The sequence below is a fragment of the Nanorana parkeri genome, unplaced genomic scaffold (assembly GCF_000935625.1).
Source record: "Nanorana parkeri isolate BGI_ZX_2015 unplaced genomic scaffold, ASM93562v1 scaffold334, whole genome shotgun sequence".
Classification (NCBI taxonomy): Eukaryota; Metazoa; Chordata; class Amphibia; order Anura; family Dicroglossidae; genus Nanorana; species Nanorana parkeri.
The window spans coordinates 741,004-764,211 of record NW_017306602.1 but is presented as its reverse complement, the minus strand read 5'-3'; the positions used below and the strand labels follow the sequence as shown (position 1 = coordinate 764,211).

Genomic DNA, 23,208 nt, shown 5'->3' with positions numbered 1-23,208 from the left:
ATCTGAGTAGCTGTGTTGTGAAATTCCCCTGGAGCTAGCAAAGGCCAGCAGATGTCCTGCTCAGGATATAGGTAATATGAGGTCACAGGTGGCACTGTCAGGACTATAATCACCTCAGTCCCCTGTCTGTGCTAAGCCCTGGTAATTAATTGGCTTCATTCTGCTTACTGAGAGGAGGCTAAATGGTTTGTAGTAAATATCCCCTAACTCAAAGGAACAGATTATCTTTGAATGCTTAATATACTAACACGTGACCCCCTGCACAATTCCGTAAGTTGTTGGTGCTCACATTTTTTTATGTGAAATCCTTAAAGTATATCGCAATCCATTTGTACCATTGGATAGTGTGTGTGTGTTGGGAGGGTGTGTAAGTAAACCTTTGGTTTTCTTTGTTGTCTGTGTGGTGTTACCAGAATAGAAATGAATGGGAACTCTTTGAATGGAGACACTTTTTCCAGTGATGACTGTGTAAGAAGTGATTTCCCTAACTTTGGAGACATTTGCTCTCACTTCATGCTGTGTGTACAGTACAGGAAGTATTGTTCGGTCATAATCTGTGTATACTCCATCTGCTGAGTCTTGTCTTCGCATAGTGATAGTGAATAGCTGCAAACATCCAACTGACAGTCGTGAAATTTTTCAGCTCAGTGTCCTGATGGAAACGTCAAATGGCCAGCATGGAAATATATTGCTGTGAACACTGGTCCATTTATAGAAGTAATCCAGTGAAAATTCACTTATTTTTTTCTTTTACATGTCGTGCACTGTGGTAACATGTGCTTCACTACAACACGCAATGCGTTAGACCCCATTCACACTGAGCTACATCACACTCAGCTACATCAGCGCTGATTTGAGCTGAACGACATTGAGCTACAGTGCACATTTTGTCACACTACGTAGCGCTTCTTTTGGCAGTCTATCAAAGCCTATTGGGGCCAAATTGCACAAAATCCGCTGGATAAATAGGTCATATTTGAGCGACAAGCTTGAGCTACGAGCTACAGGCGACATTGAGCTGTGAGATGTGAACAGCTCCATTGAAATGCATTGGACGAGCTACATTGAGCGATATTTGAGTGATTTCTGAGCAGAAATCGCACTACAAATCGCTAATTGTGAATGGGGTCTCATGTATGTATTTTTCAATTCATTTTGAATGGTACACAACAGACCTCTGCCACAGCAGGCTGCATTGAAATTAAATCACGCAGGAATGGTTTCTCATGTGTTGGGGCCTATTCAAAGTGATTGGGGTGTGGCAATGCTTCATACTGCAATGTACAACAATAATGGCTATGTCACACCATTTGGGGTAAACTATGTTTTTCCTCATTGGATCAACTCGTCACTGCAAGACCTATTCACACCACAGCATTGAGATGATGTGCGGTGCATAAAAATGCAGACATGTTGCATCTTTCTGCGTCTCACTGAATGGCACTGGAAGTCACCCCACTTCTGTGTGTAGACCTGACTGGAGTGTACACATTGTAAATTGCCAATAAAGTTATTTAAAAAAGTAAACCGTGCCTTGCATTGTAACCAGCAGACACCAGCAGCGTACTAAAATTGAATATTTCCGCATGGGGCTGGTGCGAACCAGCTCTAAAGCATATCGTACTGCACCACAATGTAGTGTGAGGGGACTCGGATCATAATCCACAAAGCCCAATATCCCATACGAGCCAATCCAATTTTGATTTACTTAAAGTGACCCTTAACTCTGGAGTTACATCTTAAAAATGCATTCAAGTACCTTAACTATTAACAAGAATGCATTTTATTTGTGTATCACTCAGCTGTAGATCCTCAAATCATCTCTGAATTCATGCTGACAGTGTCCTTCCATCTGGAGGGTGACTACTTTTGTTCTCCATGGTCCCTGTGTGTGCTGTAAAGTAGCCACCGTTCCACGCTCACTCCTGTGATGGACTACAATCTCACATTTAGTTTTCTAATTTACATTGAGATTGTAGTCCATCACAGGAGCAATCTTGGAGCGGTGGCTACTTTACAGCACACACAGGGACCATGGGGAACAAAAGTAGCCACCCTCCAGAAGGAAGGACAATGTCAGCACCAATTCAGAGATGATTTGATGATCTACAGCTGAATGATACACAAATAAGATACATTCTTGTTAATAGTTAGGGTATCTGAATGCATTTTAAAGATGTAACTCCTGAGTTTAGTATCCCTTTAAGTCCAGTGGAAGATGAATTGTGATTTGTTGCTCTGTATTACAGGTTTTCCTCTTTGCTTTTATCAAGTAAATTTACATGCGAAACGGTCTTGTCCGATGCACGAGCCCTTTTGCCATAATGTTTTCAAATGTGCTAGAACACAAACTCAGACACAATAAGGAGCTCTGGAGTTTTTTTTTGTCATTTCAGTCCTTGGCAGGTACTCGTGTCGGCCTGTTTTCAGCACATTGATAGGGAAATGAGATGGAGAGATGTGACAGACCACACTTGGCCTAATATCACCCAGCTCCTTTGTTCCTATTTAAATGGAAGAAAAGCTGGCCTGCATGTTCCTTCCATAAACAGATGGCCTGCAGTGGTCCTCTTATCTGCACATGGCAGCTGGCTGCAGATCAGCTGGGGAGAATAGGAGTCCTCGGGTGCCCTGTTACCAGGCAGAATAGCAAAGAGAGCCTGTCTGAATGTGTGCGCGTGTCTGTTGTCACCGCTCACCTCTTGTTAATAATCCCAGAGGAATAGAGTCCCTATCTACCCAACTTGTCTCATTGTTATTAGAGCTGCAGCTAACTATTATTTTCATATGACGGGTATGATGGTGGAATGGGGTGCAGGGATAGAGAGGACAGGTATGGTGGAATGGGGTGCAGGGAAGGAGAGGACGGGTATGATGGTGGAATGGGGTGCAGGGATGGAGAGGACAGGTATGATGGTGGAATGGGGTGCAGGGATAGAGAGGACAGGTATGGTGGAATGGGGTGCAGGGAAGGAGAGGACGGGTATGATGGTGGAATGGGGTGCAGAGGACGGGTATGATGGTGGAATGGAGTGCAGAGATGGAGGGGATTGAGTGCAGGGATGGAGAGGATGGGTATGATGGTGGGATGGGGTGGAGAGGACGGGTATGATGGTGGAATGGGGTGCAGGGATGGAGAGGATGGGTGTAATGGTGGAATAGGGTGCAGAGGATGGGTATGATGGTGGAATGGGGTGCAGAGGATGGGTATAATGGTGGATTGGGGTGCAGGGATGGGTATGATGGTGTAATGGGGTGCAGAGGATGGGTATGATGGTGGCTTGGGGTGCACAGTGTTGGGTCCCAGGCTCCAGGGAGGGGGGGAGGTCGGGGCACTTACTGTCTGAACATTTCCTCCATGTCTTCTGCTGAAAGGTTTAGCCTGGATGCCGGCTCGTCCCCAGCCATAGTCTCCGTCCCCCGGCTGACACTCGTGGCGCTCACATCCCCGGCACCCCTCATGTGCTCGGCCCGGCTAGATGTGAGGAGCGCCGGGAGCTGGGCCGCCGCTGCGTGCGCGTTCGGTGGGCGTGACGTGCGCTGCATGCGTGGTAACGTTTTCGATCGTCAATTTTAATCGACTAAATCGAATCGTTGTTGCAGCTCTAATTGTTATACAAATACAGCTGATAATCTAATATATATTTCATTGCAGTTTTTTACTTTCATGAATGCCGCTCACATGCCAAAGCTGGCCAGAAGAATTTCATCCAACATTTTTTAATGGTTAGTGGGGGTCTAATCGATGTTCTTTTTCGACCGCAGTGGCAGGGCAGGACATTTTTCTCATTTCTTATCTGAATGAATTCTAACCATGAATGGGGTTTTCGTTCAGGGAAAATCATATATATTTCAATGCGCATGTGCTAGGCATTAAAGAAATCCTGGTTAATATGTCTGGGATTCCATTCAAGTCTGGGTGAAGTTATTTGGAGTTTTGAACCAAATTTGAATGAAACTCAATATGGCAAGATTGAAAGCTCTGAAGAACGAATTTGAATTACATTCTATCAGTGTATGACCAGCTTAAAGCAATACAAGCATACATTATATCATCTTTATTTAAGGAAGAACTCTGGTTTATTGAAAAGCATAAAATGGATTTTCAGTGAATAGCCGATAACAACAACGTGAAAACCGAGCTGAAACGCTGTCACCCTGGGAATGGGGCCTAAGTGCTGTTAGAAACAGACTTTGCCCCCATTCTCACTTTAGCATGAGCGTTTTGAGGCGATTTTTAAGCTTTTCTTTTCCACAGTTTTAGTGTGTTTTTTAGGCTTGAGTGTTTTTGTTTTAGTCAATGTAAAGCTAGTTTCTAAGAGGTGGAGACACTTGTTACATGTGAAATCGTGTTGGAAAAAAAAATGTATACTGAGCTACACATAGGCAATCCATTGTACACTTCAGTACCAAAATGAATGAACTCCCATGTGCAGGAGTTGCTTCATTCCGGACCGGCCAATCAATATGTTGAAGATCCTGAACCAGGAAAGACTGGGCGAAGCTATCGATGGTGGGGGGTAAGTATAAGTTCACTTTAAAGAAGAAGCAGAACTCCGGGGAAGTTTTTTCTCAACCTTTGCAGTGGGGCTACCCTCGCACTGCAAGGGTTAAGTGCTCATTTTGGTCTAGGGAGGAAAATAACAGCTATAGCACTCGATCCTTGGAGGCGGTTTGCTCTTAAATCGGTCCCTGGAGCCTCTCTCCCCTGCCTGTAGAGGTCTAAGGTTCCTAAGTCATCACATTCTATACCCAGTGTATTGGATGTGAGGATGCTGAGGGACATTCCATTGCTGTAGCATTTAACCCTTGCAGTGCGGGGGTAGTCCCACTGCAAGGGTTAATAAAATATGTCCCCGCAGTTCTGCTTTAAGGCCTCATTCACACAGAACGCAAGAGCAAAATTGTATATTGCACTATATGCAATCCCAGAATGCATCATTCATAATAGAAATTTGAATGAACTGTACGTGTGTATATGTGCGTAAATACGCAGAAATACGCTGCCCGGACACATCTTGGTTCCATTCTGTTTTCACGCTACGCAAATATACGGCTCCATAAGCGGCTATGTGTATGGAGCCATTTATTTGCATATGGTACAATACGCACATGCGCACATATATGCGCAGCAGTGTGAATGAGTCCTAAAGCTCTTTTACTGCTAGTTAAAGTAAATACTTGAATATCCAGTCTGGGTTCTCATTCACTTTATATAATTACATGTATCTTGCTTAGTTTTTACAATTTTTCTTAGTAAATAAGATGATGAAATAAGAAATGTACATGTGGAGTTGGTAGGACAGGAAATTGAAGAAGAGAAGTGCGTGCCTGGAAAAATAGGATTGTTGAACAATTCCTCCATTCTTGTCATTAATGGTAGGGAGTACACCCAGCAAAAGAATCTCTAGGCTGTGTTCTCTTTATATCTGTTGATATTCCTGTCGGCACTGTAATAATATTTATGTTCTTAACAGTTCTGCCCAAGTTTTCAGTTTGTTACACAGTTGTCAAATCTGGGTGCAAAACAATTGTAGTCTCATACCTTCTGCGTTACACTGAGTGAATGTGAATGTTGCTCACAGCGATCAGTGGGAAATGGACTCTTATTTGCTGTTCTACAGATGCTCTCACACACACAGGTTCATTATATTGCAGATTGACTTTGACAGCAGGTTATTTGACAACAGTTGGTTATCAGACAGCTGAATTATCAAGCAAAATAGTGACACAATAAGTCACAGTTCAGGCTGCCTCTCTGTTCTGCAAAGTCTCTGCGACATGTTTACAATGTGTTTGCAACCGGTGCTCTTATATTCCTGGGCAGCCAAAAGCTTGCAACAGATTTACCACTTTAAATCTCCGTTTACACCGAGGCGTCAGCGTTTTCACACATATTAGCGCACGTTTTGTTTAGCGTACCATCCAGCGTGTTTTGCACATTTGTACGCGAGTTAGACACGCATATACAAAGGCACGCGTTTTATTAAGTAGATTGAAATGCATTGTGCAAACGTGCAGAGAAATGTGCAAAATGCTTGTGTTGCGCGTTTTCATGCGCTTCCATTGAAGTCTATGCGGCCAAACATGCTGTAATCTGTCTGCAAGAAGCTCATGTGCCTTTTCCAGCGTTCTGCGTTTTACAGCTTGCGACAAAACTCTCAGGTGCGAACAGGGGCCATAAAAATAAATGGGATTTCTTGTGCTGAGAGTTTTGTCACGCTTAGCTTTGAGCGTCAAAACGTCTAGGTGTGAACAGGGACTAAACAGACGCACAATGAACCGCTTCCGGGCCGCAATACGGACAGAAGAAGTGATTAAACCAAGAACACAGCTGCTGCTGCCATGTTCTTGGCAACATTTTGAACAGCCGGCTGTTCAGATACAAGCGATCCGGCATCTGTACAGCTGCCGGATCGTTTGTACCGATCGGGGGCATGTGCTGCCGCCAACCTCTCTGACAGCTTCCCCGGGCTCCACTGTTCCCCGTGCTGGGCCCAGGACCAGCACGGCGGGTCTTCCTGCAATGAGTGGAGAGAGATCAGCAGGCTTCCAGCCACTGATCTCTTCTCTGATCACTGGACCCAGAGGTGAAGTGTATTACATGTCACTGTTTACATTCTCTGGCTCTTAGAGCAAGGAGAAGAAGCTGGTGAAGACCTCTGCTTCCTCAGCTTCTTTGGGGTCCCTTGGTGACATTACGGGTCTGAAAGACCCCTGATGTCTCCATAAAGAGGACCTGACACAGCCTATCTGCTATTACATAGGGGACTTGTAAGTCACCTATGTGATAGCAATAAGGTTAGTGTAGAAAAAAAAAAAGTGTTTGAAAACTAAAAAAATTAAGTAACATATTAGAAAATGTAAAACATTTTTTTACAGCCCCCACCCCCCACATGCATGTACATACATACTTAAACACGCATTGTGTGCCTACGTGCAAAAACATAAATTGAGCTACATATCTGTTAGATATTGCCGCAAACGTCAGACTGAGATCAATAATTCTAGAGCCATTAATCACTGTTAGCACTTAACTGATTAGTGGTAAAAGCTTTTAAAGTGTCCTCTATGGGAAATTTGGGGTATTGAAGTATTTTGCAGCTTCACGGGCAAATGCAATTTTAAGGCTTGACATGTTTGGTATCTATTTACCTGGCATGACCCCGTCTTTTTTATTTTACCAAAAAATTTGGTATTATAATCTGTTATGTGCACTAAATTTCATTTTAGTGTATTTTAGCCTAAAAATACTGGTTAGATAAACATTTACGCAAATACCGTGCGACATAAATAATTGCAACTAGCATTTTTTGTTTATTCTACAGGGCCTCTGCTTTCAGAAAATATATCATTGTTTGGGGGGGGGGGGGGGGGTGGGATGGTGGTGCATTGAATGGCACCGCAGCCAGGCCACTCCCCGCAGTGCAATTGGGCATGTGGCAAAACATTGCAGGCGTTCCGGTCCACTGCAAATGCAAAAAATGCTGCATGCTTTATTTTTTGCATTCACAGTGGACTGGAATGCAGGCAATATGTTGGCGTGCATCCCATCGTACTGCGGGCAGGGGGTGTGGCTGCGATGCCATTGGCTTCAATGAAGGGGGAAGTTTAGTGAGCGATTGCTGTGCGTTCCATCAGCTACCGCTCTAGAATGCACTGCAATTAGATTCAAAGGATTCGTCCAGCAGGCAAAAGAAATTTAACTTAATTTACCATTTTCCAGTCTGTGTCCCCCAGACTGTCTTACAGGATCCATAGTAAAGATGGTTTTAGCAATTGTTTACAATATTTCTATTGTGATTTGATTTTAAATGGGGGGTTCTGAAGTTATTTTTCTGAAGTTGTCTTGTTTGTCCTATATTATGTAGAACTCCAGGAAATGTAAAAATGAACCTTTGCTGTGGGGCTCCCCTCTCACTGCAAAGGTTAACTGCTTGTTTTGGTCTAGGAGCTAAAATAAAGCAAATATACTCACCCTATCCTCGGTCCTGCGGCAATAACCACTCACGGTATACTGAACGCTAGTTTGTGTCCTCCCGTTACCCTTAGGAGAACTATGGGGAAAAACACTTACCCCCATAGTTCTCCTTTAACCCTTGAAGTGCAGGGGTAGCCCCACTGCAAGGGTTCATTTTTTTACATTTCCTGAAGTTGTCTTTTAAACTGTCAGTTAACTGACCTTGTTCAACTTTTAAAAATGACAGGTGTAAATTTGCATCACTCCTTGTTTTGCATTTGATTTGCACTCTTGATAATGTAAATCTGTGTGTGATTTTCCAAATGTAAGAAGAAAAGGCCTTTGTGTGTCCTTTGTGTGGCAGGTGCAGTCTTCCCTTATCCGCTGAATGACTGACACTGACATACTGCCACCATTCACTGCCATGCCTCTTCTCATCATTTGTTTTTTCTTCTTCTTTGCAGGAATTGGCCAGTTCCGTTTATCTGGTCATGGAGGTGAGTTGTGTTCTCTTTTAATGAACATATATTTTAGACCACACTCATTTAAAAAACGCTTATTTTTTCAGCATATAGTAAGTGTTGAGGATCGGTATGAAGAGATGTGAACACGCTGAGTACTTTTATTGCTGCAGTATGGCTTGGCTCACTTTTGCTTGCTCTTTCTTTTTCTTCTTTTTTGGTAGCTGTTTTAGTATATTGCTGACAATCCTTAAAGCCCAGCTCCAGGCACAATAATCTTCCCGGAGTACAGTAAGTTCTATAGTGCCTTTTCTAAAAACCCACCTGATGTATTCAGTACTGGCTTCTTCTCCCCACAAATCATCAGCTATACATGCAGGCAAATAAATGTTCAGTTCCTACCGTATTTTCATTCCCCTCTCTGTCCAGAATAGGAGAGGTCACTGGCACTCCAGTATGCTGATCAATACGCCTTTTATTGATGCATGCTCAGTATCACATACCACAACGTTTCGGGGCCACGCAGGATCCCCTTTATTAGGCAAATCAGTGCTGGGACTTGGGCATTAATCTCCTCCTGTCCAGTCATGAAGCAAATGGCCGCAGACCCCGTTTTATGATTGGCCAGGAGGAGAGGAGGCAGAGATACAACAACAGTGTCTACAACACCTGTAGCACTACAGCAGGAGCGAGCATTGAAGTTCAGCGAGATCTGGACCTCCACCCACATGTATAGTTAATAATTTGTGGGAAGAAGTCAGTACTGAACATGGCATGTGGGTACATCTCACTATACTCCAGTGCAATTATTGTGCCTGGAGTTCAGCTTCAGAGCAACTCTTCAAATAAGGCCAGCCTGGAAAGAAATCAATGACTTCCTCAATTAGGGAGCTCTTTGTTTGTTTGTGTTTTCTCTGGCACTGCAGGATTGGCAGCTTTAGGCCTTGTTCACACCAAGCGCGTTCCAGGTGCAGAGCAGAGCATTTACAGACCGGATCAAAACTGCGTCCAATGTATTCCAATGGTATTTTGGGCTCTAGTTCACACTGCAGTGTTCAGTTCCAGAGCATGTAAAAAAAACTGCAGCAAGCCCTATTTTACCTGCTCTGGAACACCTGCAAACGCGTCAAAAACGCGTGCAAACGCCCTGGAACGCACTAAAAGCCCATTCTAAACTAAAAAAAAAATGTTTTTAGTAAAAACGCGGCACAACCCACTGCACTGCGTGTGCAGAAACTCGTGCAGATCTGGTCCGCACTACTCCCAAAATATGAGGCATTCTGTGATTGGACAAGGGGAGAGGAGGGGTGGATAAACGACAGGAGCTACCCTTGTCCAATCACCTATAGCCATACACATAAAGATTTCTCTCATTCAGTCTACCGGCCAAATCAGTCAGTACCCCCATTCACTCTAAACAGAGTGGATGGACGAATCTACCCTGCCAGCAATCTCTGCTCGGACAACTTCTTCTTTCTTTTTTTTTTTTACAAACCGGATGCTGTTTGCAGGGCCACCTAATGGTCGAAATTTGAGCTGCGTATGGGCAGCTTTAGACCTGGTGAGACTAAAGCTTTTAACTTGAGACTTTAGAACTTTAATCTATTTGTTACTGGCCTGTAAACTCTCTCAGACATCTAATTATATAACTTTCGTGGACAATTTCTTGAGGGACCGTAATATCCAGGGATACCAGTATCCCTAAGAATGAGATGATGCGTGGACCTATATGGGTTGGACTTGATGGACGTATGTCTTTATTCAACCCCAAATACTATGTAACTATGTAACTATGTCCACCTTAACACCAGGGCGTATCACGAACATGTGTCAAACATGCACAAAAGTGCATGCTTTGACGTGTGTTCACTACACGTGCACAAACGCGGAATGCGCTTGTGTTGTCATTACTGGGTAATGGCACCACAAACGCGGCCGAGCAAAAGCATTTTTTCCTTGCGCGTGAGAATGTGTAGGTAAAAGACGCAGAACGTATGTCACCAAATTTTCAACCTGTACCACTTTTGCGCATTTTGCCACGCGCCCAGAGACCCACTGAGGACATGTGCCAAACGTGGGAAACAAAGTCTCTCAAATATGCGGGAACCCACGTTCCCGCTACACCCTGATGTGAACAGGGACTTGGAAGACGTTGATAGATGCAAAAGAACATAATATACACAGATTCCTGGTGTGTTTTCTATTCACATATCGCTGAAGCTTCATTCATTACATTTGTTAACTTTGTACTGGGGATGCTTCTGTTTTAGTATTGTTTAAAACCAGACTATAAGCTAGAATCACAATTTAATATTCAGGCCACATGAGAGGTATGTAAATGTATAGCGGTGTGTGCATGTACATATATAATATATATGTTTGTATGTTAACATATGTAATCAAATATTTTGTAACCTTTTAAAAATGATTGGCTTTTTAACTTCTTCTGTCGTTCTGCTTTTTAGTATTGCAATGGCGGAGACCTGGCTGATTACCTTCACAGTAAGTACAAACTTATTTTATATGACCGTTTAGAAATAATAACACTTCTAAAAACGACCTCAGAGACTTAAAGCATAAAGAAAGCACAGTTGTGAAGAAATATAAAAAAAAAAATCAATACAAGAGCAAACATTTATTTATTGCAGGCTTGTTCTAGCATGTTGGGTAGAAGTAATAAAATATCAGAAAATGAATAACATGCTTACCACAGGCTTAGATCCGGTAATGATATACTTTGGCATTTAGCGGGTGGGATCGCTGACATTTTTCTTCCTACACAAAAAAAAAGGTTTTATTACTGTTATGTCTGTATGTGCGGGTTTGTTTTTTTTACATGACTGTGAAAGCTGCCTTGTTTGTTTTGTTTCATGTTTGGCTCGTGTATTGTTGGAATAAAATAGGAACATGTCATAGTAATTCATTATGGAAATCTGTGTGTACCCTAGACAATTCAAACATCATTTTGATATTTTTGCTCATGTCTGCAGTACCCCAGATAACGTAATACATGAATGATTACTGTCAGAGAGCAGTAGGCTTAATGGGGCAGGTAGGGGAGTAGTGGAAATACAGCTCATTCAGCTGTCAACTGCAGCTTCACATATCTTAACCTGTTGCATGGACAACAGAGATGAAAGATGGAACAGAAATGTTTAGTTGTGCAAATGGTTTAATATTAGGGTGTGTACTAAATAAAATACAAATATATTTTGGAAATGAGCTCATTTAGGAAGGCTTCTTGTGGGGATCCAGAATGCCTTTAGGTATAACTAAACCCTTGAACAAAGATGTGATATATGGCCGCTTACCAGTCCTCAAATGTGGTGACTGAATTAGTTTTACTTTGAGCTATGCTTACAGTTCAATATAATCTCATCTTCCTTTTGTAAGGGCTTGTTCACACCAAGTGCGGAGCAGATGCAGAGCAGTTACAGAACACATCAAAAATGCTTCCAATGTATTCCAATGGTATTTTGGGCTCTAGTTCACACCACAGCATTCAGTTCCAGAGTATGTGGAAAAACAGCAGCATGCCCTATTTTTTCTGCCCTGGAAGGCACCAAAACGCATGCAACAAAACAAATTTGCCCTGCCTAACAGTATGCGTTAAAAACAAAGGTTTTAGTTGCACAACATTTTGCAAAAAATATGACATTTGAAGTCCAGCCTAGATGGCAACCAAGACTCCCTCCATTTGATATAGTGGTAGAGTGAGCATAGGGACAGGCAGTGTGTTTGCAGGATTAGGACTGGTAAGCTACAGTATATTACATTTGTGTGTTTTGGGGTTAGATGTGCTGTAATTTATAGGAAAACTACCAAATATTTAACATTGAATTGCACTAATGGTTGCCAGCTTTGTGTGCACCGTAAAGCGGCAGAAGAGAATTTTCCAATTGGTTACAATCAGTGAAGTATAAATTGGGCACTTGAATGGCCAATAGAACCAGGCTTGCTTTTCTAGAAGGTCACATTACATTAGTACATGCTAAAGGTATTCTAATTGAACCCATGGATGTGTCTTCTGGAACCCATGGTGCTACTGTAGCGGCAGCACTAATAGATAATGATAGTCTGTTGGCTACCCAGATCAGTAGATTTTTCCACAGGTAAAGGTTTTCTCAGGTTGTATTTATAACAGTCTGGGTTCTTTGCAATTGTTGCCCAGTATGGCTGAAATTGCAGGTGGGCGAAAGGAATGTTGAATTTGACTAGTTCTAGTTATGCTCTTGCTCCTTTAAGACAGTCTGCTAGGATATGTGTTATGAATGGAAGTTGCATAAAGCCTGAGGAATGAGCAGTTACATTTTAATATCAGCCCCTTTCTAGGATCTCTGGGAATGTGTTGAACTCTGTTGCTCCAGAAATGTGGTTTTGGTGAGCGCTTTCATGACTTGCCATGTCAGACAAGCATCATGTTTAAGTTTACTTTTCTAGTCCAGATCTTAGGATATTACTATACGTCAGACCTTGGATTGACCTGGCTAAGCAGCATGTGCTGACCCTGTGAAATAGACCCCGTGCCAGGGAAATGAGAGGGGAAAAAAGCCTAAGCAAACAGCCCCGTTCCTGAGAGAATGGTTTAATCACAGCCTTACTCCACGGAAATAAGCAAAGGGATATAGTTACTTCCCAGCATTGCTGGCAGAACGGTGTCTTGGGAGCAGATAAACTACTTTATTACTGATCATTGTGAAGAGCAAGGATGAGTACTTCTAATTCCCAGAGGACCTCTTCTACTAGATGTACACATTACCTAGATTTAGAATACTGAAGTGTGGAGAGGTGCCTTTTACATTCACTACTAGAAGCAGTGTTCTTGATTTCACAACAACCTTTACCCTTGTTTGTCCACAAAAATTTACCCTTGTCTGGAATTCCTCCTGAAAATTAGCAGTACACTTTCTGATATGTGAGGGTACCTAGGCACCCCTGTTCATACAGTCTCATATCTGGATATCTGCAGTGTGAGATCTAGGACACTGCTGCCTCTGCTAAATGCGATTTGATGTGAAATTTAGTGGCCACTACTATGCTGCTTACAGTTCCTCTTGCTGGAAGCTCTGACATGTAGTAGGAAAAGTCATGCCTCCGCCAAGGTGGCCGCCACACAGAGACACGGTGCAGAATAAGGACCGGTGCACACCTAGGCGACACCTCAACGTGTGGCAATCATGCACGATTCTGCGCGGTATACCCGCCTGGTCAGGAGCCGCTAAGGTGTGCATTGATCGCGCTGTGGGTGCCATTATTTTCTAAAGGCAACCCAGTCGCGCCGGGCAGATAAAACAGCCGGGCGTTGTGTACTGTATTGCAAAAAAAAAGGTACATGTACCTTTTTTTTCTGCGATTGCCGCGTGGATGCCACCCCCTTGGAATCAATGGAACCGCGCGGCAATCGCTGCCTGCATTGTGCAGGACCGCGCGATCGCGTAGGTCTGCAACGGGCCTAAGGCATTTTAAGTCAATAATGGGGAAAAGATCAGCTGCAGGAAGACCACTCAGAATACTGGGGACTTTGCCCTCTGCTTTTCCTTTTTTTGGGCACATCTTCCAGTTCCTCTTTAATCCCCTGACCACCACCAGGGCAAGAGGATACAAATCTGGTACAAGTGAGTTCTGGTGTGTATTTTATAAAGGACAATCTCTTTTTTTTTTGTATTCAATATTTTATTAGAGGTTTTCTAGAGATAGATATGTCAGAAATATGAAATACACTAGGGGTAACAAACATATAATGACAGTCAGGGCATAGTGGTACAGATAACTGTTGTTGTACACTGTAGACATATTATGAGGAACCCAAGTTTACCACTCCTGCTTGTGATTAAGAAGATCGGTGCATGGTTCTGGGAAGGTGACATGGTGGTGTAGGGTTGGGATGATATCCTTTGTGTTCACGAGTTATCTTTTTAAGAAGCAGTGTGAGGCAGGTCAGTCTGTTGTATTTTTAATAGCCTTCACATATATGAAATGTTAATCACTGGTGCATTAATATTTCATAGTCCCCCACAGACTCCTCAGTAGGCTCGAAACATTCCCACGCTTGATTTGGAGTCTATCCCTTGATTTCCTGTGTTGGTCTGAAACATTGTTACAACACAGACTATATTTTCATAAGCATTTAAAAAACCTCCAGCCTTCTGTTCAGTATATTGGCAAGACCGAGAGCTTTTTTCAAGCTACCGTCAGCCATGTAGAACTGGCAGGGCAACAGAGCAGCTGAATTACATAGTTTTGTTTGAAGTCATTGTATATTTTATATGGAAAACAGCTACTGTTTTGTGTTATGTTGGTATGTCTTGTGAATTAGTCTATCCTGCTGCATTGTTTAAATGTTGAACTTCAGATAAAATAAACAATGACATGCATTTTCCACTCGTGTACCGCTTATAGGAGTAGGAGGGAGAAAGCTTCCCTTACTGAAAAGTCAGCTGTGAGGCCTGCTACATATGTGCTGAATAAATACAGATTTGAGGACACATCTTTCCTCCTTGTGCTGCTGTCCGTTATGATTTCATATTTTCTACATTTATTTTATTACAGGTATTTATATAGCGACAATTTACGCAGTGCTTTACATGCACATTGCAATCTAAGGTTCCTATGACACATACAGGGCCAATTTACCTACCAGCATGCGTTTGAAGTGTGGGAGGAAACCGGAGTACCTGGAGGAGACCCACACAAGCACAGGGAGAACATACAAACTCCTTGCAGAGCCAGGACTCCTTTAAACTAGGGACCCCCAGTGCTGCAAGGCAGGAGTGCTAACCACTACGCTACAGACTGCATTTACCTGTGTGGTAAACATTGGCTGTAATGCCCATATTATACGAGTCAATTTAGCAGTGCAGTTTGAATGATCCCCACATTCCAGTGTTTATTGGCAGCCAATGTGCACTTACCTGCTATATGAATGCATTTCAGCCTATGTTTACTATACTAATGAGTGTAAGCTGTATCACAAGTGTCTGATTAAGCATCAGCAAGACCAGGCAGTTAAGATACATATATTTATCTTGGTGCCATGGGCTTCAGGTTGGTCATACAAAGGCCATCCATTGTAAAGGCTAGGTATCCAACACTTCACTTAAGTGACACTAAACTCGAGTTAAATCTTAAAATTGCATTCACGTACTTTAACTGTTAACAAAAATGTATCTTATTTGTGTAATCAGTCAGCTGTAGATAATCAAATCATCTCTGAATTGGTGCCGACACTGTCCTTCCTTCTGGAGGGTGGTTACTTTTGGTTTCCCAATTTCAGTGTTAGATTCCAGCTAAGGGCAGATAAAGGCAGAATGGGGCCCTAGGCAAGGTAGGAGTTTTGTCCCCCATCTCATGGATTCACATTGATGAGGAATACAATAGGCACAAAAAAGTTTCCCCATTTGCATTGTTCTGACATGCCTATCATTGCACCCTTGTGAAGTGACAGACACCTAGGGGCACATCATGATCAAGTACCCTGTTTTTTTGGTTTCCTGCATGAGCATAGGATTGTAGGTGTGCCCCTGAACATCCATCAGGCCCTAAGTTCCCACCTAGGTTTCTTATGGATGATCGAGCTTTGATTCCAACGGTCATTTTCAGACCAACTTTGGATTTAGATTGGTTGCCATCAGGCAAGAGTTCTTATTTTAGACCGTTAATGAATGAGGCCCAGATTCAGTAACCAGGTACAGATCTGTGATGAAGCTGGAAAACCTTTTTCTTAAGGTGGCTATGCAAGAGTCAACAGGCAGGCAGATTAGGAAAAATCTAAAGAAAATCAACCTATGTATAGGTCAAAAAAATGTTGCCGAGGCCTATAGATACTCTTTTGGGTGCCATTTGTGTGGGACCAAAAATAATATAGTCTATAATGATCACAGACAGTTGTCATTATCTAAGTCATTGTAGGCAGTTACAATGAACCGACAACTAGGTTTGCAGGTGAACACAGGTATATGTAATTATCTGTTTCATGTTGTCTAATGATAATGTTATAATTACAAATTGAAGTTTATAATTGTAATGTTACTGCACTAATAAGTTTTGTAGTGCTCTGCATTTTCCATGTAAAATTGCCTTAATGCCAGGTTGTAAACGATTTTGTGCCTTCCAGCCATGCGGACCTTGAGTGAAGACACCATCCGGCTATTTCTTCAGCAGATTGCAGGAGCCATGAAAATGCTGCACAGCAAGGGGGTTATTCACCGAGACCTGAAGCCCCAGAACATCCTTCTTTCATGTACTGGAGGACGGCGGTCCAACCCCAACAATATCCGCATTAAGATAGGTGAGCCATGCTTATCAGTTATCATAGGCTGCCTCTTTGTAGTTGATAAGTCTGATCAAGAATAAGGATTGTGTTCAGCAAGTAATCACTTTACAAGTTGTGGAGATATAATATCTATTTGTTATATGTAGCAGCATATAGTAACCAGTCAGCTCATTAAACATAATAAGTGATGGCACGCAAGACAATTTTTATTTTATTGCTTTGGATAGAGTGTGGAAAGGGATCGTGTGTGAAATGGCCACATATAGCAATAACAACCTGACCCGGGATTTACACATCTTTTCCAGTTAAATCCAACTAAAATGTGGGAATTTTGGGTACAAATATTTATAAATACACCCTAAAATGATATATATTGCAATACATTTTCTATAGAACTGCACTGTATTTTTCACAATTGCATGACCTGCATTATAATCGTACTTTAGAATATTTCTGTGTAATATTTTATGTGTGCTATTTTTGTAAGACTTGCTTATGGTCGTAGAGCATATATCACAGGCTTTTCTAGGTTTCTCATTCCTGATATCCTGGCTTCGTTTCAACTCCCTTTCCTGGCTCCTTGTAGCCAAGTATTTTATCTAGTTATTTATAGCTTAGGTAGGGGGTTGGGAAATGTTTCTTTTCTAGTTATATGCTCTGGGTAGAGGGCGTGCTATACATGCTCTAAGTATCTCTAGACATATCGCCTTGTAAAATCAACATCCCTGTGATATGTGGGGCGACTGCTTGCTTTAGATAGGCCTTCTGGACAAAACTCAATGCGGACTTTCTGTCTGCAGTTTTCCTGTTATACTTTTGTGCATTCTCATGTTGTTTTGGCTTTTTGTCTGGCCATTATTCAGCAGGCTGTACCATCAGATCATCCTCTGGCTTTAAATGCAGCTGGCATGAGCAAAGTACAGTATTTCACATATCTTCCAGCCAAATCGATAGAATTATGAATTAGAATGAATAATTATAATGCAGAATTATTATAGACAAAGCTTATCTTGGGTACATAGAAGTATTTGGGCAACACTACCATTTCCTGTCATAACAGAAATTACAATGTAATCCGTTGCATCACTTCTACTTTTCTGTGTATGTTTCATACAGCTAAACTCCATGCAAGCTGATAAATACATAGTTTGAATAAATATATGGCAACCTTTTTAAGTTTATCATTCTTTACAACTGGTCTTGTGAGTCCGGTATTCCTGACTCTCAACCTCCAATACGGCAGCCACGCATCTTGTTTAAGAACACACCCTTCAGCCTGTTAATTAGATAGTAAAAGAGCAGCAGGAGACAGATGAGTTCATCCTTCTGCTCGCTCTCTCTACCACCATGTCAGCACATGTGCATGCTGAAGATTCTGGTTGGCTTCTAGTTTTGGTTCTCTATCTCCTGCACACAGTGTTGTAACGCAGGGGTTTATAAGAGTCAGATTTTAAGACAACAGAAGATGTATGTTTTAGTTGCATTTTTGAATGCGTTTAAATAAATAGATATGTAACAATCTGTGCTTTTCTTATCTGCCTGGAAGTCCGCATTAAAGTAATCTGTGTGTGTGTTTTACAATGTGTCATTTTCGGCAGCTGTTTAACAACTTGAGGTAAACAGGTTGAGCAACCTGACACACTTCTCTTTTCTGTAAATGCATTTTGTTAATGTTGAACATTTGTTTGTGTTGCTGAATGCTTTCATATTGATATTGGAACTGGATTTTTTTTTAAATTAATATGATTGATTTATAGAGCTCCATCAAAAGCACAAATGCGTTTTTCATGATCCTGGAGACTGCCAGATTCTTGTGTCCCTTGTTTGCTTTTCAATAGATTTTATAAAGGTTTTCAAATAAACTCTCCAGGCTTTGTCTTCAACATGTGGCAGTGACGAGAGCCTATCGCGATCATGCTGTGACCATGTCCAGCTTTTTTCATTAATAGGACTCTATTGTCAGCTTTATTATTATGTATCAGCAGGGCATAGTGTGCCGCAGATCAGTGTGCAGATTACACAGTGTGCTGCAGATTACACAGTGTGCTGCAGAACAGATGGTGTGCCAGGGATCGGATGGTGTGCCACAGATCGGACATCGCGCCACAGATCAGACAGTGTGCCGCAGATCAGTGTGCCACAGATTACACAATGTGCTGCAGAACAGATGGTGTGCCGGGGGTCGGATGGTTTGCCGCGGATCAGTGTTCCTGCGTATGGTGTTCTGCTGATCAGTGTGCCACAGATTACACAGTGTGCTGCAAAACAGATGGTGTGCCAGGGGTCGGACGGTGTGCCGCGGATCAATGTTACCGCAGATCAGTGTGCCACAGATTACACAATGTGCTGCAGAACAGATGGTGTGCCAGGGGTCGGACAGTGTGCCGCAGATCTGTGTGCCACAGATGTTTCAGCTCTGTCTTTTCTGTAACAATATTTTTTTATTGAATTGAAATTTTACAAATCCAACAATATAAAGATATTGGTTCACAGTGCATCATTACATCGGTTCTCCTGTACAATCAAAGATTCACAGGTACTAAATGAATATATGACAAATATGCACACTCAAGGAACAGGGCGACCATGTGGTCTTAAGTGTTCATCACACACAATCAACACCATAACAATTGCTTAGAGGGCAGTTCCATGTCCCCTGGCAGTGAGCCAAATAACAACCAGAAACATAAGGTGGGGTAAGGCCCCAAGATCTGCTCTGTCTTTTATGTGTTGTGCATTCTCTTCTGCTCAAACAGGATAAAATCTTGAAGTTCCCATTCAGAAATCCTAAGATGTGGTGTAAGTTGTTGACATAGCCTGGTCCCAGATCAGTGGATGCATCACACAGTGGCCATATTGCTTAACAAGTGGGGAAGAAATAGCTTGGCTAATCTATAATTAGTATAGAACAAAGTTTTTTCCAGAACAGCCTGTTGTGCAATATGTGTCATTCTCAGACAGTATAATAAATAGAGCTGCAATGTTTACACACATCTAGTGGTTTTATCTTGTACTGATTATTGAAGTTTATTTTAAGTATACTTGTTTTTGGATGATTTGTAGTAACGGTAGCACCAGCTCTGAAAATAAAGGTGTATCTAAATCCAAGATTTACTGGTGAGGGATTAGAACCCCTGTCAGGGTTTTATTGCTGGGAGAACAAATGGCCAGCACACTTAAGGTTACAGACCCTTGTAATTGGTCTGTTCTCTTGGATTTTCATGGTATCACTGTAGGCCATGCAACCTTCTATAGGTGTTAAAGGTTAAGTTGCTAGATGGATTTGTGCCAGGTTTTTATTGCTAACATTCAGCATCCTGTCCCTCTCGATCACCAACGTCAGTGGCCAATGGTGGTACTGTATAAATCGGAACAGAAATTGCCAGCGTCCCATAAACACTATGTATTAAAAGCAGAGGTGTTAGTAGCATGTATATGCAGCAAATCTATATGGAAGCCACACTGCCCCGCCAAGCCTCCTCCTGTATAGTGTGGTCCCTAATTTTCTCACTGGGGTGGTACACTCTCTATTTGTCCTGATGGGCACTATCATCAGGACTGAAAGGGAGGAAAAATGCAAAACTTTGACTTGTCACTAGAAAAGGAGTAGAGGGGAAATCTTCCAATGTGTGCACTTGTTCCTGTGACAGAAAGTTAAGGGAAATCTCTTGAATGGGACACAGCTGCAAGACTACATTTTAAGCCTTTCTTTTACAAGACGAGTGTAGCTTTAAGCTTCTATGTACTGCTTTGGATGAACGTTTATATAATAAATGGCTATATTTCTTTTTTTTATGAATAGTTTGTCCCATTTAACAATATTGGCCTAGTTGCAGTAATCCTTTGTGCAATACTAAATTGTCTTTTGGTTGATCTGAAGTAAGATGTTCTTAATGAAATCTGTTTTTGTGCACAGCTGACTTTGGATTTGCAAGATACCTGCAGAACAACATGATGGCTGCAACTCTATGTGGATCTCCCATGTACATGGTAAAGAAACCTTTTTATACCTTCTCTTATTGGGCGCACAATAAAACAAAGTTGTAAACTGGGTAAATTCCACAATGACAGTAATCAATTGGCACTGAATATATTTTGAACAATTGTCAGTCAATAATGGCCGTATTTAGACACAAGGGATGATGTAGCTGTCACAAATCTGCATATGAAGAGGTCATCTTCTGTGGAAACCACATGTCTAAGCAGTCAGGAGACCTGGGATATAGGCAGCTAAAGTTGTATGAAAATCTCAACTTTTTCTGTTAGGAGTTGAGCTTAGTTCTACCCCCCCCTATTGATTCCTTATTATGACATGTGGCCTTGTTAGCCAATATGGAGTTTTGGAAGGCAGGAAGGGTAGGGCAAGCTTAAAGGCTACCACACTTATAGCTGAACAAGAAAAAAAGGTTTGATTCCGCCATCCACACAAGCAGCATGAATCCCCCCTGCTGGGCTATTGTATTCTGACACCAGCAGGTGCACCGCTGTCAGAATACCCAAACATTGTCTGCAGCTGATTTGGCTGCAGTCACTGTTTGGCCAAGATCTTTCTGCCTGCCTGCTTTAATTTTCAGATCGAAGCATGCCATATACCAACATGGCCAGCCATGGAGCAAGTTTCTTCTGGTTCATCAAGAAGAACCATCTGAAATCACTCCGTGTATGACCAGTTTAACTCTCACAGAAAAAGTTGAGATTTGTATATAATTTAAGCTGCTGTTATTTCTGACTGATGTGACTTGCCGTTTTTACTGAGAATAACCTTTTTTTGCAGCATGTACTTGTGTGTATTTCCCAGGATTTGACTAGTCTGTGACAAAAATGTGTATAAACATGTCTCTCTATGGATTCCGGTTTCTTTTTTTTTTTCTCTTGTGTTATTGCAGTAAAAGTCAATTGTGCCATTTCTGCCAACATTCGTTTTACAGATACAGACATTCATTTGACAAACATTCGCTCTGTAACATAAACATTTAATGTGACTGAAAGGTGATGAAGGTTGCCGTTTACCCCCTTTTATTTCTCTCTACAATAATTATGCGGGGAGCTATAAATGTTATGTTAGAACATGTGATGTATGCCCACACATTCTGTCTCCGCTCCCTTCCACGGGTAATAATAACAACAGAAAATATGTTACAGATGTTGTGTTTTATATTGTTGTCTGCAATAATGAATTATCTTCGTTATTGTGATTGTTGGTGCACATAAATAATTGTGTGGAAAATCGATGGTGTCTCTCTTCCATTTTATTCTGTGATTTAATTTTATCTCTGGCATCTACAGTACCGTGTTTCCCCGAAAATAAGACACTGTCTTATATTTTTTTTTTTACCCAAAAAATCACACTAGGCCTTTTTTTCGGGGGATGTCTTATTTTAAATACTGTCACACACAGTATCACAATACCTGCAGGCTGCAGTTGTCCTGGAGCTCTCCTCTCTGATGCCGTCCACAGTTCTCTGTGCGATCCCCGCCAGGGAGCCACCTCTCTCGTCGCCATGCTGGACTGCACGGACCTCCAGTCAGAAGTTCCCTCAGTGACTGAGGCTCAGTCACCTCCACTCACTCCGACCCTACTGGCCATACGTTCCTTGCTGTGCTGCTGCCTGCTGGGAAATGTAGTTTCCTGCCCAGCGGCAGCTCTCTAAGCAACGGCTGAGGCAGACAGGTGTCTGCTGATTTCGTGACAGGGGCGGCATGCGGGAGCTGCGGCGCAGTGGTTAGTCCCCGCCATGTACTCTGGTTGCTCTCTGGGCCACCCCCAAACTAGGTCTTATTTTCGGGGTAGGTCTTATATTACAGAAATGTTTAAAAATAGTGCTAGGTCTTGCTTTCGGGGAAACACGGTATATCACTATATACATCAAATGCACTAAAAAAAAGCTGTAAAGAATAGCTAACAATTACAGCAGGTTTGGCCATAGTCATGCAAGGAGCATTGAAGGAGCCATTTGAATATAAAGTATGTATTTGATATTTACATCTGTTAAAGACATTAATGGAATGTCTGAATCTGCCGTCACTCTGTTACCTCCATGGAATATGAGAGTGTGAATGAGACAGTGTTCAGCATCCTATGCTGCATCTGCCTAGGGGGATGGGAACTATCACATCTGTCAGGGAGAATTGCCATGCTTGACTGCTGGCAGTTGGGCACCTATCTGTAAAGTAAACAGCTGGCATGTGCCCAACAATCATCAGAATTCTTATATCCTGGAAGCTGTTTTTGTCAGTTAGGTCCCTTTTAGCTCCTGAGCTGGGCTTCAAGACAAAAGCAGACATCAGGCATTTATTTATACAATGTGTTTCTCTCCACTTTGCCTAAACATCTGCACAATACACACACTGAATCCTAAGTGGTTCACCTATTCAGAGGAGGGGGTTAGAAAAACAGCAAATCGGCACGTATTGTTTTGTCTTTTTCTTTTCTAACTTCACTTTACGTAAATAGAACTTCAGGAGGCTCAGCCTTCTTTGCAAAAACTTTGACTGCCCTTTATGGATCTGACTCA

The 23,208-nt window shown here is 42.1% G+C and overlaps 1 protein-coding gene across 1 annotated transcript in view; it reads left to right on the top strand.

Annotated features, from left to right (window-relative positions):
• ULK1 (unc-51 like autophagy activating kinase 1) overlaps window positions 1–23,208 on the top strand; it is a 91,243-nt gene that overhangs the window by 19,134 nt on the left and 48,901 nt on the right. The window contains exons 4-7 of the mRNA XM_018558357.1: window positions 8,425–8,457; window positions 10,887–10,923; window positions 16,535–16,708; window positions 20,610–20,683. Of these exons, the coding sequence (XP_018413859.1) occupies window positions 8,425–8,457; window positions 10,887–10,923; window positions 16,535–16,708; window positions 20,610–20,683 (318 nt within the window). The remainder of the gene's footprint in view (window positions 1–8,424; window positions 8,458–10,886; window positions 10,924–16,534; window positions 16,709–20,609; window positions 20,684–23,208) is intronic.